The sequence below is a fragment of the Natator depressus genome, chromosome 2 (assembly GCF_965152275.1).
Source record: "Natator depressus isolate rNatDep1 chromosome 2, rNatDep2.hap1, whole genome shotgun sequence".
Lineage (NCBI taxonomy): Eukaryota > Metazoa > Chordata > Testudines > Cheloniidae > Natator > Natator depressus.
Genome location: NC_134235.1, coordinates 4,207,520 through 4,221,890, shown reverse-complemented (window position 1 = coordinate 4,221,890; position 14,371 = coordinate 4,207,520). Strand labels below are relative to the sequence as shown.

The window sequence follows — 14,371 nt, the reverse complement described above, 5'->3', positions numbered from 1 at the left end:
GCCTTGAGAGAGAAACCATTTTCTCTTTAAAACAGTGGGGGAAACATGACCCTGGCAGGGGTTCAGAGGTGCTGCCTGTACAGTCCCAGTCTGATATAATCAAAAACTGGTGACTTAAGTCAGGTCACTGTTCTGAGAGGGTCAGGCCAGTGGTGCTCAAACTTTTCCAGTCGCTCCCCCTATTCCCAGAAATGGGATCTGTCCACAGCCCCCCTCCCTTACTGAACAGCCAAGGTTTCCTCAGCAGTGGAGCTTGGGCTGAAGGGGGAGCTGGGCTGGGGGCAGAGGGGAACAAGGGCAGAGCTGGGTCTGGAGGCGGAGCTCATCTGGGGACGGAGAAGGGTTGGAAGTGTGACGCTCCCTCCCTGCCCCCCAGGCTGACTTCAGCCATGCTCTGTGCCCCCTCAAATGTTCCTCCATCCCCCCCTTAGGGGGATGCACCCCACACTTTGAGAGCCAGTGACTTAGCAGTTGGGAACTTGGTCAGGGAGGGGACTAGGAACCAACTAGCTGTTTCTAGCACCCCACCCTGCAATTTGCCAGGTGCCCGCAAGGGGGCAGACCCTGGGGGGCACAGACGAATAATTGTGATGGGAGTTGTCATAAATATAAAGGGAAGGGTAAACCCCTTTAAAATCCGTCCTGGCCAGAGGAAATCTCCTCTCACCTGTAAAGGGTTAAGAAGCTAAAGGTAACCTCGCTGGCACCTGACCAAAATGACCAATGAGGAGACAAGATACTTTCAAAAGCTGGGAGGAGGGAGAGAAACAAAGGGTCTGTGTGTCTGTCTATATTCTGTCTTTGCCGGGGATAGACCAGGAATGGAGTCTTAGAACTTTTAGTAAGTAATCTAGCTAGGTACATGTTAGATTAGGATTTCTTTAAATGGCTGAGAAAAGAATTGTGCTGAACAGAATGACTATTTCTGTCTGTATCTTTTTTGTAACTTAAGGTTTTGCCTAGAGGGGTTCTCTATGTTTTGAATCTAATTACCCTGTAAGGTATCTACCATCCTGATTTTACAGGGGGAATTTCTTATTTCTAATTACTTCTATTTTTATTAGAAGTCTTCTTGTAAGAAAACTGAATGCTTTTTCATTGTTCTCAGATCCAAGGGTTTGGGTCTGTGGTCACCGATGCAAATTGGTGAGGCTTTTTATCCAACATTTCCCAGGAAAGGGGGGGTGCAAGTGTGGGAGGATTGTTCATTGTTCTTAAGATCCAAGGGTCTGGGTCTGTAGTCACCTAGGCAAATTGGTGAGGCTTTTTACCAAATCTTGTCCAGGAAGTGGGGTGCAAGGTTTTGGGAAGTATTTTGGGGGGGAAAGACGTGTCCAAACAGCTCTTCCCCAGTAACCAGTATTTGTTTGGTGGTGGTAGCGGCCAATCCAAGGACAAAGGGTGGAATATTTTGTACCTTGGGGAAGTTTTGACCTAAGCTGGTAAAGATAAGCTTAGGAGGTTTTTCATGCAGGTCCCCACAGCTGTACCCTAGAGTTCAGAGTGGGGGAGGAACCTTGACAGGAGTAAAATATAAAAGCAACCTCTGCAAACCTCCGTGCACAGGACAGTCGAGGGGGAGCCAAAACTAGACAAAACGTGGCCTTGTCGCTTATCAGCAAATCCTACGGGAAGGGGCCTGTTTGGCAGGGCCAGCTGCCCATCTCGCTGCCCCATTGGGAAGCCCAGCTTGTTCCTTCGCTCCCAGGCACACAGGGCCTTTCTAGGAGGCTGCGGCAGAGGAATGCCCTGTGTGCGCCAGGAGGGTGGCTCGGAACCTTTCCAGACTACTGGCCCCCTTTCAGTTATCACCTCACTTAAAAACGACTCGCTTACAAAACGGGACATAGAAATACGGAAGTGTCACAGCAGACTAGTACTGAAAAATGGCTTTATGTTCTCCTTTTGACCATATCATCATAAAATAAATCTACTGGAATGTAAATTTTGTACTTACATTTCTGTGTACAGTACACACAGCCGTGGGTTCCGGAAGAGCATGGCCAACAGGCCATGGCCCTCCCAGGTTTTGCCATGGGCCTGGCCCCGTCCCCTGACCAGCCCAGAAGCTGAAGCCTGGCATGGGTAAGAGCAGCCCAGGGACCCTGGGAAGCTGTGGACCTGCCACATGCCTGGGGTAGGGGGGGCCCAAAAGCAGCCCCCAGCCTGTGTCCCTGCCCTCCAGGCCCCCCACCCAGCATAGATGGAGCATCTGCAGCTCCCTACAGCTGCAGAGGTGGTTCTTACCCTGGCCCGGCTGCTGCTTTTTGACCCTTGAGGCCCCACCCCCAGGCCAGGGCAGAAGCTGGAGCTGGGTCGGGGTAATAGTCATGCAGGAAACTATGGGGAGCCACAGACTCTCCACCTGCCCTGGATGGCAGGCCAGGGACACAAGCTGGGGACTGCTCTCGGCAATGGGTTGAACTGGTCAATGAAATAATGAGGAGATGAAGGATGCCTCCCACGGCTTCCCTGTTGGGGGTTCTTTAAAGGAGATTTTGAAAAATTCTCACGTTCGTTTTCCATGAGCCCAGGACAGAAGGCACAGAGCAGAGCAAAGGATTTTCTTTCAGAGAGGAAAGACAGCAGCAGGCCTTGCTCTTGCCTCAGACAGAGGCAGATTAGGGGTTTGTGGGGCCCTGGGCCAGAGCAAGTGGGGTCCCCCCCTAACCTCCAGCGCTCCTGCCAGGGAGTAGGGGAAGTCCCCATACTCCAACCCTGCTCCCTGGCAGGAGAGCCAGGCAGGCAGAGCAGGGCAAACCCCTACACCCTGACCACACTCCCCAGCAGGTGCGCCGGGTGGGCAGGGGGAGCCCCAATTGGCCAGGGCTCCTCAGCACTGGCCCAGTGGCTAATTCGACACTAGTTTCAAGAACTTTGTAGTTCAACTGTGAGTTCTGGAATTGATCATGGCATCACAACATCCAGCCCTCAGTGGGATAGCTCAGTGGTTTGAGCATTGGCCTGCTAAACCCAGGGTTGTGAGTTCACTCCTTGAGGGGGCTGTTAAATTGATCTGGGGCAAAAAAATGGGGACTGGTCCTGCTTTGAGCAGGCAGCTGGACTAGATGATCTCCTGAGGTCCCTTCCAAACCTGATATTCTGTGATCCCTGATTGTCAGTACTGAGGGGATTCAGGCACCATCCTAGGAGATCCTGTTCCCAGGTTACTGAATATTCCACATTGTGCCCAAATATACACTTACAGTCTATACAAGTGCCTCAAAGTCCAAGCCACTTTGCGAGTGGCTGGTGGGGGTAAGAGCAACCCAAACCCACCCTCTGCTCCAGGTCCCAGCGCAGGGACCCTATAGGTAGCAGCCATCCACAACGTCCCTCTAAATTAACTGTGCTGCTGCTGCTGCTGCTGCTGCTCTAATTACTTGAGCCACTTCCCCATGGCTCACGCACATTCTTCACCCTTACCTCAGGGCCTTGGCCTTGTAAAGTCCCAGCCTGGAACAAGAGCCACTCTCCTCCAGCTCTAGCAAGGAACTGAACTGGCTCTGGCCCTGCAGCTCTTCTTATACTGACCTGCTGGGCCCTGATTGGCTGCTTCCTACACAGCCGCTCTAGGCAGCTTGGAGGACCTCTCTACTGCCCTTTTCTGGGAAAACAAAATATCCACTGGCTCCCTAGATAGCTTTGAGGAGCAGTGGGTGCTGTCCGGCGTTCTCTGCTCCGTGTGCCCCGCTGGATCCCTGGGACTGAACCTGTGACCTCCACCCCTTGCCCTGTTATTTCTTAGTTGTCCCCCGTTTAGTTGTATCCAGGGTCCACCGGTCCCTCCCACAAGGCTGGGAGAGGGGCCTTTAGCCACAGGTGGGCTTTCACCCGCCCGCCTCCCAGACATTCAATAAGGCCCTTTTCTGGGGCGGGGTGTGGCAGTGTTATGCTTATAAGAAGCACACGGGATCTTTTTCAGAGAATATGCCACGTTTATTGAAGATACAACATTTAGCATATGCATTCAAATCACACACACTGTCCCGCCAGTCGATGTTATAGTTCCCAGTCCAGAGCCCGGATCAATCTAGTGGTCAGCTAGGTTGAGCACGGGTAGGTAGGAGCCGGGTTCTGTCGGTTGCGACACAATGCTCCGGGGAAGTCTTGGCAGGACAAACCCAAAGTTTCATGGAAAAGCACCCTGTTTATATAGTGATTTTCCTTCACTGGGACCAAGGAGTTTTGCACTGTCCTGCTGTAATCAATTGTCCTTTGACGAGTGCTTGTTTTCTTAAGTTGTTCTTCTTCTCATCCTTTATCTTGTTCTTTCATCGAGTTTTTCAGGGAGTTATCCCACGCTGGTTTTGATCACAGCTATCTTGTCCCCATTGATGGGTGCCTGCCACATCTTTTAGAGTCACCAATTTGCCCTCTTCTGACATCTCAATAGGGGCTTGTTGCAATCTCCTGGCGCCCTTACGTCTGCCCTTGGTTCCTACCTAGGACGTCTGGTCCGGTGATGGCCTTCACATTTATCTTCTAACACACACATTCCTCATTCACACACAAAACAGGATTGATTTACACAATCCATTTGAACAGGAACATCAAATTGCAATGCAGGATTCCATTCTTTACTTATTTCAAAGTGCTAAACCTACAAGAAAATGGTGACCCTAAAGGTCTGTCACTGCCTTGAAATCAGCTCCAGTCCCAGATGCTGGCTGATGCATCTTTACCAATGGCCCATTAGGCCATTCCATTCTGCTTTCAGAAAGGCTGACTGGCAGGATATGATCAAATCATACCCTAACACATTTAATACATGCGACATTATTATTCTTTATCCTTCATTCTAAATTATACAAAATACAAACATAAAATCCTACTACTACTCCTACTCAAGGCCTCCAGCAGGGGGCCTCAGAGCCTAGTCCACCCCATCACAACCTCCAAAAGGAGAGATTTTTAGTATGATTTAATTACCTTATTTTCTACAGTTACTCAGTTTGAGTTTTGCTTTCTAGTCCTTCCTTGGGTTTTGAGCAATCAACTTCCAACTTTAGAAGGAGTGTGTCCGGGTGTTTGCCAAGAACCCGAGTAAGCCAGCGTCTCTGCAGAAAGCAAGTGCCTCCGCCCCAGCTCCCGCCCTGAACCTTTGTATCACAGTTTCAATGTTGCACACTGAAGGAGTTTATAACACCTTTAACGCTGGGGGCCCCTGTAATCGATACAACAGCACCAAGACCATGCATCGCGTGGGGAGTGGGAGGTGACGAAGGAAGGGCTTGTCCGCAGCCAGACAGTTGAAACTGTCAACCGGATGGGCAGGGACAGAACAGGGGTTTACGTGTCTGAGCAGCTGACTTGGTAGCCCTGGCTGATGGGCCAGAAATCAGTGCCTCCCCCAACTCAGGAGCCTCAGCCTCAAACCCTCTCCTGCAGTAAGGCACCTATGCCAGGTTAGCCACCTAGGTCGCCCATGTCCTACTGGCCGCACCCACGTCTCTCTCTGTGTCGCATGATTCCTCTTGTAAGTGTCAATCCTTCCAGCCCTTCCCTAAGGAGTGGGGCTCCCCTTGGACAGAAGGGCTTGTCCGTCTGCTGGGTCAGAAAGAAGGGCCCAAGTCACTGGAAACTCAGGCTATTTATCCAGAAGGCCTTTCTGTCCCTGTTGGTCTCTGGAGAATTCACTTTGAACCAGCCCATGTGAGTCTCTCCAGGTGGTGGGACCGCTCTGGAACTGTCACAGTCTGAGTGAATTTCCCCAATCACCCCGCACTGTTCTTAGTTCCCGGTGGGCTGTGGTCACTCTGCCCCATGGAACTAAAGTACAGACAGTCCCTGGCCCACAGCGATGTGATGTAAACATGAGATGCACTGTCCTAGGGTTGGGGGGTTCCACGACCACCGCTCCCAAGAGAAGGAGGCGGGTGGTGGTGGTCGGGGACTCTCTCCTCGGGGGGACCGAGTCATCTATCTGCCACCCCGACCGGGAAAACCGAGAAGTCTGCTGCTTGCCAGGAGCTAAGATTCGCGATGTGATGGAGAGACTGCCGAGACTCATCAAGCCCTCGGATCGCTACCCCTTCCTGCTTCTCCACGTGGGCACCAATGATACTGCCAAGAAGGACCTTGAGCGGATCGCTGCGGACTATGTGGCTCTGGGAAGAAGGATAAAGGAGTTTGAGGTGCAAGTGGTCTTCTCATCCATCCTCCCCATGGAAGGAAAAGGCCAGGGTAGAAACCATCGAATCGTGGAAGTCAACGAATGGCTACGCAGGTGGTGTCAGAGAGAAGGCTTTGGATTCTTTGACCATGGGATGGTGTTCCATGAAGGAGGAGTGCTGGGCACAGACGGGCTCCACCTAACAAAGAGAGGGAAGAGCATCTTCGCAAGCAGGCTGGCTAACCTAGTGAGGAGGGCTTTAAACTAGGTTCACCGGGGGAAGGAGACCAAAGCCCTGAGGTAAGTGGGGAAGTGGGACACCGGGAGAAAGCACAAGCAGGAGCGTGTGAGAGGGGAGGGCTCTTGCCTCATACTGCGAAAGAGGGGCGATCAGCAGGTTATCTCCAGTGCCTATACACAAATGCACAAAGCTTGGGAAACAAGCAGGGAGAACTGGAGGTCCTGGCAAAGTCAAGGAATTATGATGTGATTGGAATAACAGAGTCTTGGTGGGATAACTCACATGACTGGAGTACCGTCAGGGACGGATATAAACTGTTCAGGAAGGACAGGCAGGGCAGAAAAGGTGGGGGAGTTGCACTGTATGTAAGGGAGCAGTATGACTGCTCAGAGCTCCGGTATGAAACTGCAGAAAAACCTGAGAGTCTCTGGATTAAGTTTAGAAGTGTGAGCACCAAGGGTGATGTCGTGGTGGGAGTCTGCTATAGACCACCGGACCAGGGGGATGAGGTGGACGAGGCTTTCTTCCGGCAACTTGCAGAAGCTACTAGATTGCACGCCCTGGTTCTCATGGGAGACTTCAATCACCCTGATATCTGCTGGGAGAGCAATACAGTGGTGCACAGACAATCCAGGAAGTTTTTGGAAAGTCTAGGGGACAATTTCCTGGTGCAAGTGCTGGGGCAGAGCTCTTCTTGACATGCTGCTCAGAAACCGGGAAGAAATTAGTAGGGGAAGCAAAAGTGGAATGGGAACCTGGGAGGCAGTGACCATGAGATGGTCGAGTTCAGGATCCTGACACAAGGAGGAAAGGAAAGCAGCAGAATACGGACCCTGGACTTCAGAAAAGCAGACTTAGACTCCCTCAGGGAACTGATGGGCAAGATCCCCTGGAGAATAACATGAGGGGGAAAGGAGTCCAGGAGAGCTGGCTTTATTTTAAAGAATCCTTATTGAGGTTACAGGGACAAACCATCCCGATGTGTAGAAAGAATAGTAAATATGGCAGGCCACCAGCTTAGCTTAACAGTGAAATCCTCGCTGATCTTAAACACAAAAAAGAAGCTTCCAAGAAGTGGAAGATTGGACAAATGACCAGGGATGAGTATAAAAATATTGCTCGGGCATGCAGGAGTGAAATCAGGAAGGCCAAATCACATCTAGAGTTGCAGCTGGCAAGAGATGTTAAGAGTAACAAGAAGGGTTTCTTCAGGTATGTTAGCAACAAGAAGAAAGTCAAGGAAAGTGTGGGCCCCTTACTGAATGAGGGAGGCAACCTAGTGACAGAGGATGTGGAAAAAGCTAATGTACTCAATGACAGGTTTCAGAGTAACAGCCGTGTTAGTCTGTATTCGTAAAAAGAAAAAAGAAAAGGAGTACTTGTGGCACCTTAGAGACTAACCAGTTTATTTGAGCATGAGCTTTCATGAGCTACAGCTCACTTCATCGGCTATGCATCCGATGAAGTGAGCTGTAGCTCACGAAAGCTCATGCTCAAATAAACTGGTTAGTCTCTAAGGTGCCACAAGTACTCCTTTTCTTTTTTCTTTTTACTAATGTACTCAATGTTTTTTTGCCTCTGTCTTCAAGAACAAGGTCAGCTCCCAGACTACTGCACTGGGCAGCACAGCATGGGGAGGAGGTGACCAGCCCTCTGTGGAGAAAGAAGTGATTCGGGACTATTTAGAAAAGCTGGATGTGCACAAGTCCATGGGGCCGGATGTGCTGCATCCGAGAGTGCTAAAGGAGTTGGCGGATGTGATTGCGGAGCCATTGGCCATTATCTTTGAAAACTCATGGCGATCGGGGGAAGTCCCGGACGACTGGAAAAAGGCTAATGTAGTGCCCATCTTTAAAAAAGGGAAGAAGGAGGATCCTGGGAACTACAGGCCAGTCAGCCTCACCTCACTCCCTGGAAAAATCATGGAGCAGGTCCTCAAGGAATCAATTCTGAAGCACTTAGATGAGAGGAAAGTGATCAGGAACAGTCAGCATGGATTCACCAAGGGCAAGTCATGCCTGACTAATCTAATTGCCTTCTATGACGAGATAACTGGCTCTGTGGATGAAGGGAAAGCAGTGGACGTGTTGTTCCTTGACTTTAGCAAAGCTTTTGACACGGTCTCCCACAGTATTCTTGCCAGCAAGTTAAGGAAGTATGGGCTGGATGAATGCACTATAAGGTGGGTAGAAAGTTGGCTAGATTGTCGGGCTCAACGGGTAGTGATCAATGGCTCCATGTCTAGTTGGCAGCCAGTATCAAGCGGAGTGCCCCAATGGTCGGTCCTGGGGCCAGTTTTGTTCAATATCTTTATAAATGATCTGGAGGATGGTGTGGATTGCACCCTCAGCAAGTTTGCAGACGACACTAAACTGGGAGGAGAGGTAGATACGCTGGAGGGTAGGGATAGGATACAGAGAGACCTAGACAAATTGGAGGATTAGGCCAAAAGAAATCTGATGAGGTTCAACAAGGACAAGTGCAGAGTCCTGCACTTAGGACGGAAGAATCCAATGCACCGCTACAGACTAGGGACCGAATGGCTAGGCAGCAGTTCTGCAGAAAAGGACCTAGGGGTTAGAGTGGACAAGAAGCTAGATATGAGTCAACAGTGTGCCCTTGTTGCCAAGAAGGCCAATGGCATTTTGGGACGTATAAGTAGGGGCATTGCCAGGAGATCGAGGGACGTGATCATTCCCCTCTGTTCAACATTGGTGAGGCCTCATCTGGAGTACTGTGTCCAGTTTTGGGCCCCACACTACAAGAAGGATGTGGAAAAATTGGAGAGTCCAGCGAAGGGCAACAAAAATGATTAGGGGACTGGAACACATGGACTTATGAGGAGAGGCTGAGGGAACTGGGATTGTTTAGTCTGCGGAAGAGAAGAATGAGGGGGGATTTGATAGCTGCTTTCAACTACCTGAAAGGTGGTTCCAACGGGGATGGATCTAGACTATTCTCAGTGGTAGCGGATGACAGGACAAGGAGTAATGGTCTCAAGTTGCAGTGGGAGAGATTTAGGTTGGATATCAGGAAAAAGTTTTTCACTAGGAGGGTGGTGAAACACTGGAATGCGTTACCTAGGGAGGTGGTGGAATCTCCTTCCTTAGAAGTTTTTAAGGTCAGGCTTGACAAAGCCCTGGCTGGGATGATTTAATTGGGGATCGGTCCTGCTTTGAGCAGGGGGTTGGACCAGATGACCTCCTGAGGTCCCTTCCAACCCTGATATTCTATGATTCATACAAATCAGAGATCCCAAGATTACTGCAGGGCATTACCATATATGTCACAGCTGTTTACAGGAGTATGTGCCTCTGGGCCTGGTGTTCGGTTCCTAGTCCCCTCCTGAATCAGGCACACTCCCACTCACTCTCAAAATGCCCGCCCTTTATCACAGCTGTTCTGCTCTTGTCTTAGACCCGCACCCTACAATCAACAACTCTCAACCCTCAAAACCATCATGTTCCCTCACTTCTAGATTGACAGGGGCCTCTGCAGAGACACATGAGAACTGACCTGGGAAAATGGCAGTTTATTGCCAAAGGTGAAACATGAAATAGTAAATCAAGCAGGCAGAGCTCGTCAGACAGCACCGTTTGTATTTACTAGAAAGGTTGAGATTTAATTTTCAAATTCAAGACAAGTATTCTAGCAAAATAAAAAAAAAGCACAGAGCCATGGAGCATCCCACAGTCACTTCTTACACAGAGACACACTGACAACACAGACTAGATTCTGACAGCCCAGGAATGGGCTCCGAAACCTTCACACCCAGACCAAGGGCTGCTCCAGCTGGGCTGAGTGGAATCAGATGGACCAGAGGCCCAGGGCTACTGGAGTCGGTGGCTGGTTTCAGGAATCTCTGGGGCTGGACCCCTCAGTCTCTCCTCCTGTCTCCATCTCGCTGCTCCCCGGCTCCTTTCCCTCCGCGGCCAGGTTCCCTTCTCCTGCCTTCCCCCCCGGGCAGACGCTGATGGGAACGGCTCTCCCTTCGGCAGCTGGCAGGGCCAGAGGCGGCGCCTCGATGCAGAGCTGCCCGTCCTGGGACAGGGAGCAGAGCAGGGCCTGCACGTTCACGGCTTCCGGCAGGAGCGTTTCTCGGCGGATCTCTCTGTACTCGTGGGAGCAGACTCCAGCCCCCGACTCCGTTTTCTTCTCCTGCTTCCCCGTCACCGTCAGCTTCCTCCCGGCCAGTCTCACCATCAGCTCAGCTGGGGAGAAGCCGCTCACGTCCAGGGAGAGCTGGTACTTCTCCTTCCCCGGCGCCCGGGACCCGGGCTCCTTCCCAGCACCCTCGGCCAGGGACCGGCCGCTCTGCCTTGGCGTCGCCCTCCCCTGGCCTCCCCCGCGGAGAAGGGGATGAGCCAGCAGGAGGGAGTGTCTCATGCGCTCCATCTCCTCCAGGGGCGTCGGCAGGTCCCCCACCAGCTGGCCCCAGAGGCTGGGGGGACCCGGCCCCACGAGGCTGGACACGGGGCCACAGCCCCGCCACAGCCACACTGGGAGCGGGAGCATCCTGCCGGGGCCTGGCGCCGCTGGGCCGAGCTCAGCTGCCGGGACGCTGCTGCTGCTGCTGCTGCTGCTGGAGCCGCCTGTGCCGGGCTCCCTGCCGGGCTGCTGCTGCCTGGCTCCGGCGGCCCCAGCGCCGCCCTTTATACCGCGCCGGGCGCTTCGGGAACCTGCCGGTCCGCCTGGGGGCGGGGCCTGGCTCTGCTCGGGCGGGGCGGGGCTGGGGGCGGAGCTGCCGGGCTGGGCTTTGCTGGATCCTTCCCGATCCCGCTGGGGCAGGGAGGGAGCGGGCCGGTCTCAGCGCCGGGGCACAGGCTTGGCCGGGCGGTACCGCCGAGGTGACCGTTCCCCGGCCGGTGTCTGGGCGGGGGGGGACAGTTGATTTGTGGCGCAGACACGTGAGATTGGCAAACGCCCCCACAGCGCACGTGTAATACACAATAACAGAGACTCGTCTCCAGTCCCAAAGGCGGGCTGCGTCCCGAACCTGTTCACACCAGCAGCCCCAGGGGAGTCACTCCGATCTCTCCCGTGAGTGCGGGTCACGGAATGGGTCCCCTCCTTCCCCATCAATCGCTGGGGGAGCGTTAGTGAAACCCTGACAATGCCTGAAACGAAACTAAATATGTAACAGCCCCCCCGCCCCGTCTCCAGCCTCTGCCACCCCCCCCCTCCCCCGGCTCCAGCCTCTGCCCCCGGCGCTGAGACCGGCCCGCTCCCTCCCTGCCCCAGCGGGATCGGGAAGGATCCAGCAAAGCCCAGCCCGGAACAATTTGTATAGTGGTGGTATTAAGAGCCATAGAATCAAACTATAACCCCCTGTACATGCTGGAAACCCCTTCACGCCAGGGGGTGCAGCTGTACCCCTAGGTCTAGCGCGTCTGATTTACTCCATGTGATTCACGCTGTAAGACATGACTGTGAAACCCTCCCTGGTTGCTCATCATTGGTGTCTGACATTCATAACACTACCAGTCGTTACTGTGAAAAATATTAATTTCAGAACTGTAAATAGCAGTTGGGTTGCTGGGTGCTGTTTGTCTGTGTAACTGCTGCAAATAAACCCATCTCTTCGGCCTCTTCTATTGTCACCCCTTTCAGTCCAACTTCCAAACTGAACACCATGGGCTTGGGTGGGGGCGGGAGAGGCAGTGACCTGTTCGATATTGCCCATGATGGAGGACAGGTCCATTTCGTAGCTCACGGGAGCAGGGGCAAGGGCTGCTGGCGCAGCCTCTCGCAGCAGAGGGTGTGACTTAGTGGAACAGTTGGTGAGAGAGGGTTTGAGAAGCAAAGAGGAGTTACTGTTCTGCATCCTTCTTCAGCTGCCTCCTCCACCCGCGGGCTGTGCCCTGGAGCGTAAAGGGAAATAACTACAGGGAGCGAAGCAGGAGCCCTACTGCTAGGAGCTTAAGAAATTGGCTCAGAGAAGGGGTGAGAGCAGGGAGCATATAGAGCTTCCTCACTCTTCCCCCCGTGCAACCTACCTCTCGCATCCCGCCGCCCTGAGGCCAGGTGCATCAAGAGGGCAGCATGAGGGAAGGAAGGGGTGGAATTTTTTCGGTTGTCCCAATATAACCCCATCTGGTAATGGCTGGAAAGGTCACTTACCCTACAGCAACGGTGGCTCTTTGAGATGGTGTGGGCGTTGCAGATCCCACTGTAGATGGGGGGTTCATGAGCCTGATGCTCATCAGCTAGGGGTGTTTCTGAACACCTCTTGTGCCGAACTGGGAAACGTCTCATTCATTTTCATGAACGTATTTTCAGGGGCCTGACTCAGTTTCCCCTTTCGTTGTCTGTTACCTGCTGGGTCAGAAAGGGTTAACTTCTTTCTTGAAAGGAGACAAAGCATGACATGGAGGGGTGGGTGGAGTGGATGAACCAGCAGGAACTAACAGCACTAGACAATACTTACCACAGATGGCTAGATGGGTCACCAAGGCAGCAGAAGTGCCAGCCCCTGGGTGAATTGTATATGCTGGTTTGGACTGGGTTCAAGAGGCCCAGCAGATAAAGTTTGGAGAATTGTATAAAGTGGGCAACCTATGATAGCGGGGTTGAGGCGGGTGGGGGGTTATTCTCACTTGGTCCAAGCAGTGACATGAGACTTTAGCCAAGGGGTCAGACTCTGCTGGAAGGTTGAGGGATGGACCCCTGCCAAGGGCTCCCTGCAGAAGATGGGTGACACATGCTAAGACAGGCAGGCTTTCTCTTCATGTTTTCGTTCTGAATAAATCCTTTCCTTTATGAAGCCTGGCTGGGCACAGGATCACCCGGTCATAGCCCCGGCAGAGACAGGACATCAAGTGCTGAACTATGCCTTGCTCAGTTGATCACAGTGAGTTGCAAGAGGAAATTACAGCCAAAAGTCCTGGTGTGGAGGGAGAGGAGCGTGATTGCCCTCCCAGAGAAAGGTGATGGCTACAGGCCTGAGATCTGAGTGAGGGCCCCTCCCCGCCCCCACTCCTGCCGGGGAGCGGGGTTAGGGCATAGGGGTTTCCCCTGATCCCCAGCAGGAACACTGGCCTCACGACCCAGACCCCGCTTCCTGGCAGGAGTGGCAGGCAGGTAGAGAGGGACAATCCCCGGCACCCCAACCCCTCCCCAACAGGAGCGCCAGGCGGGTGGAGCAGGTCAGGGTGTGCCCATTTTTCCAGGGCCCCCGCAATTGGCTGGGGTCCCTGGGCCCAGGTCCTGTTGGCCCAGTGGCTAATCCGCCACTGAGTGTGATAGCGGTGTCCATCCAGGCCACACATGCCCTCTGTGCCTCTTCCTGCTCCCACAAGAGGGCAGAAAGACGGGGTGGACAGACCTCCCTCCGTTCCTTCACAATTCAAATCCCGTGTTGCCAAGGTCTCCAAATGGAGGCCGGGTTGGGGGAGCCACATGGACTACGACATCCCAGAGAACCACAGTTGCTGTGGGGCAAGTAGCAGTTCCCTGTTGCAGTGTGGATTCTGATCTAGGCGACTGGAAAGTAGCACCCTCGCTGGATGGTGGGAGGGAGGCGTTTCAGCTGTCAGTCACACAGGGATCGAAGTACTGCTCTCCTGACCTTGGCTACCACGTCTACAGCATAACACTGAACAAAAGGCAGCGAGGTGCTCCACAGTGCAGCTAGCAGAGACTGGCCCATGCCTGATGCAGGCAAAAGATGCTGCTGATGAAGCAGATCTTGTCCCTCGGAGGGGGAGGCTTGGCAACTATCCAATAGCAGGGGAAATGCCCCGTGAGATCGACTTAGAGAGGCTCTGTGATGAGATGGCTTGGCCAGAAATGGCCACAAAGAGGCAGGTAGACAGCCTGAAGAAGGGAGTGGTGTAGTTAAGCAAAGAGAGCAAACTCTGGCCATGTTCAAAGTATATAGCTTTTTTTCTCCTAGCGCTGAATGCAGCTTCAAGTTTGGCAGGCAGGGTAATTGCTCAGTTGAGGTGGAATTCTGAGACCACCCTGGAGCTGAATGTGGAGTGAGGTCTCACCACCACCTTGGAAGGATGCATAAA

At 52.9% G+C, this 14,371-nt stretch overlaps 1 protein-coding gene across 1 annotated transcript; it reads right to left on the bottom strand.

The window, feature by feature from the left end:
• Positions 1–10,025: 10,025 nt before the first annotated feature.
• Positions 10,026–10,974, bottom strand: LOC141982039 (heat shock protein 30C-like). The gene has a single exon (XM_074943716.1). It carries the CDS (start codon positions 10,869–10,871, stop codon positions 10,209–10,211), a length of 663 nt encoding a protein of 220 aa, XP_074799817.1. The 5' UTR covers positions 10,872–10,974; the 3' UTR covers positions 10,026–10,208.
• Between the last annotated feature and the right edge of the window lie 3,397 nt (positions 10,975–14,371).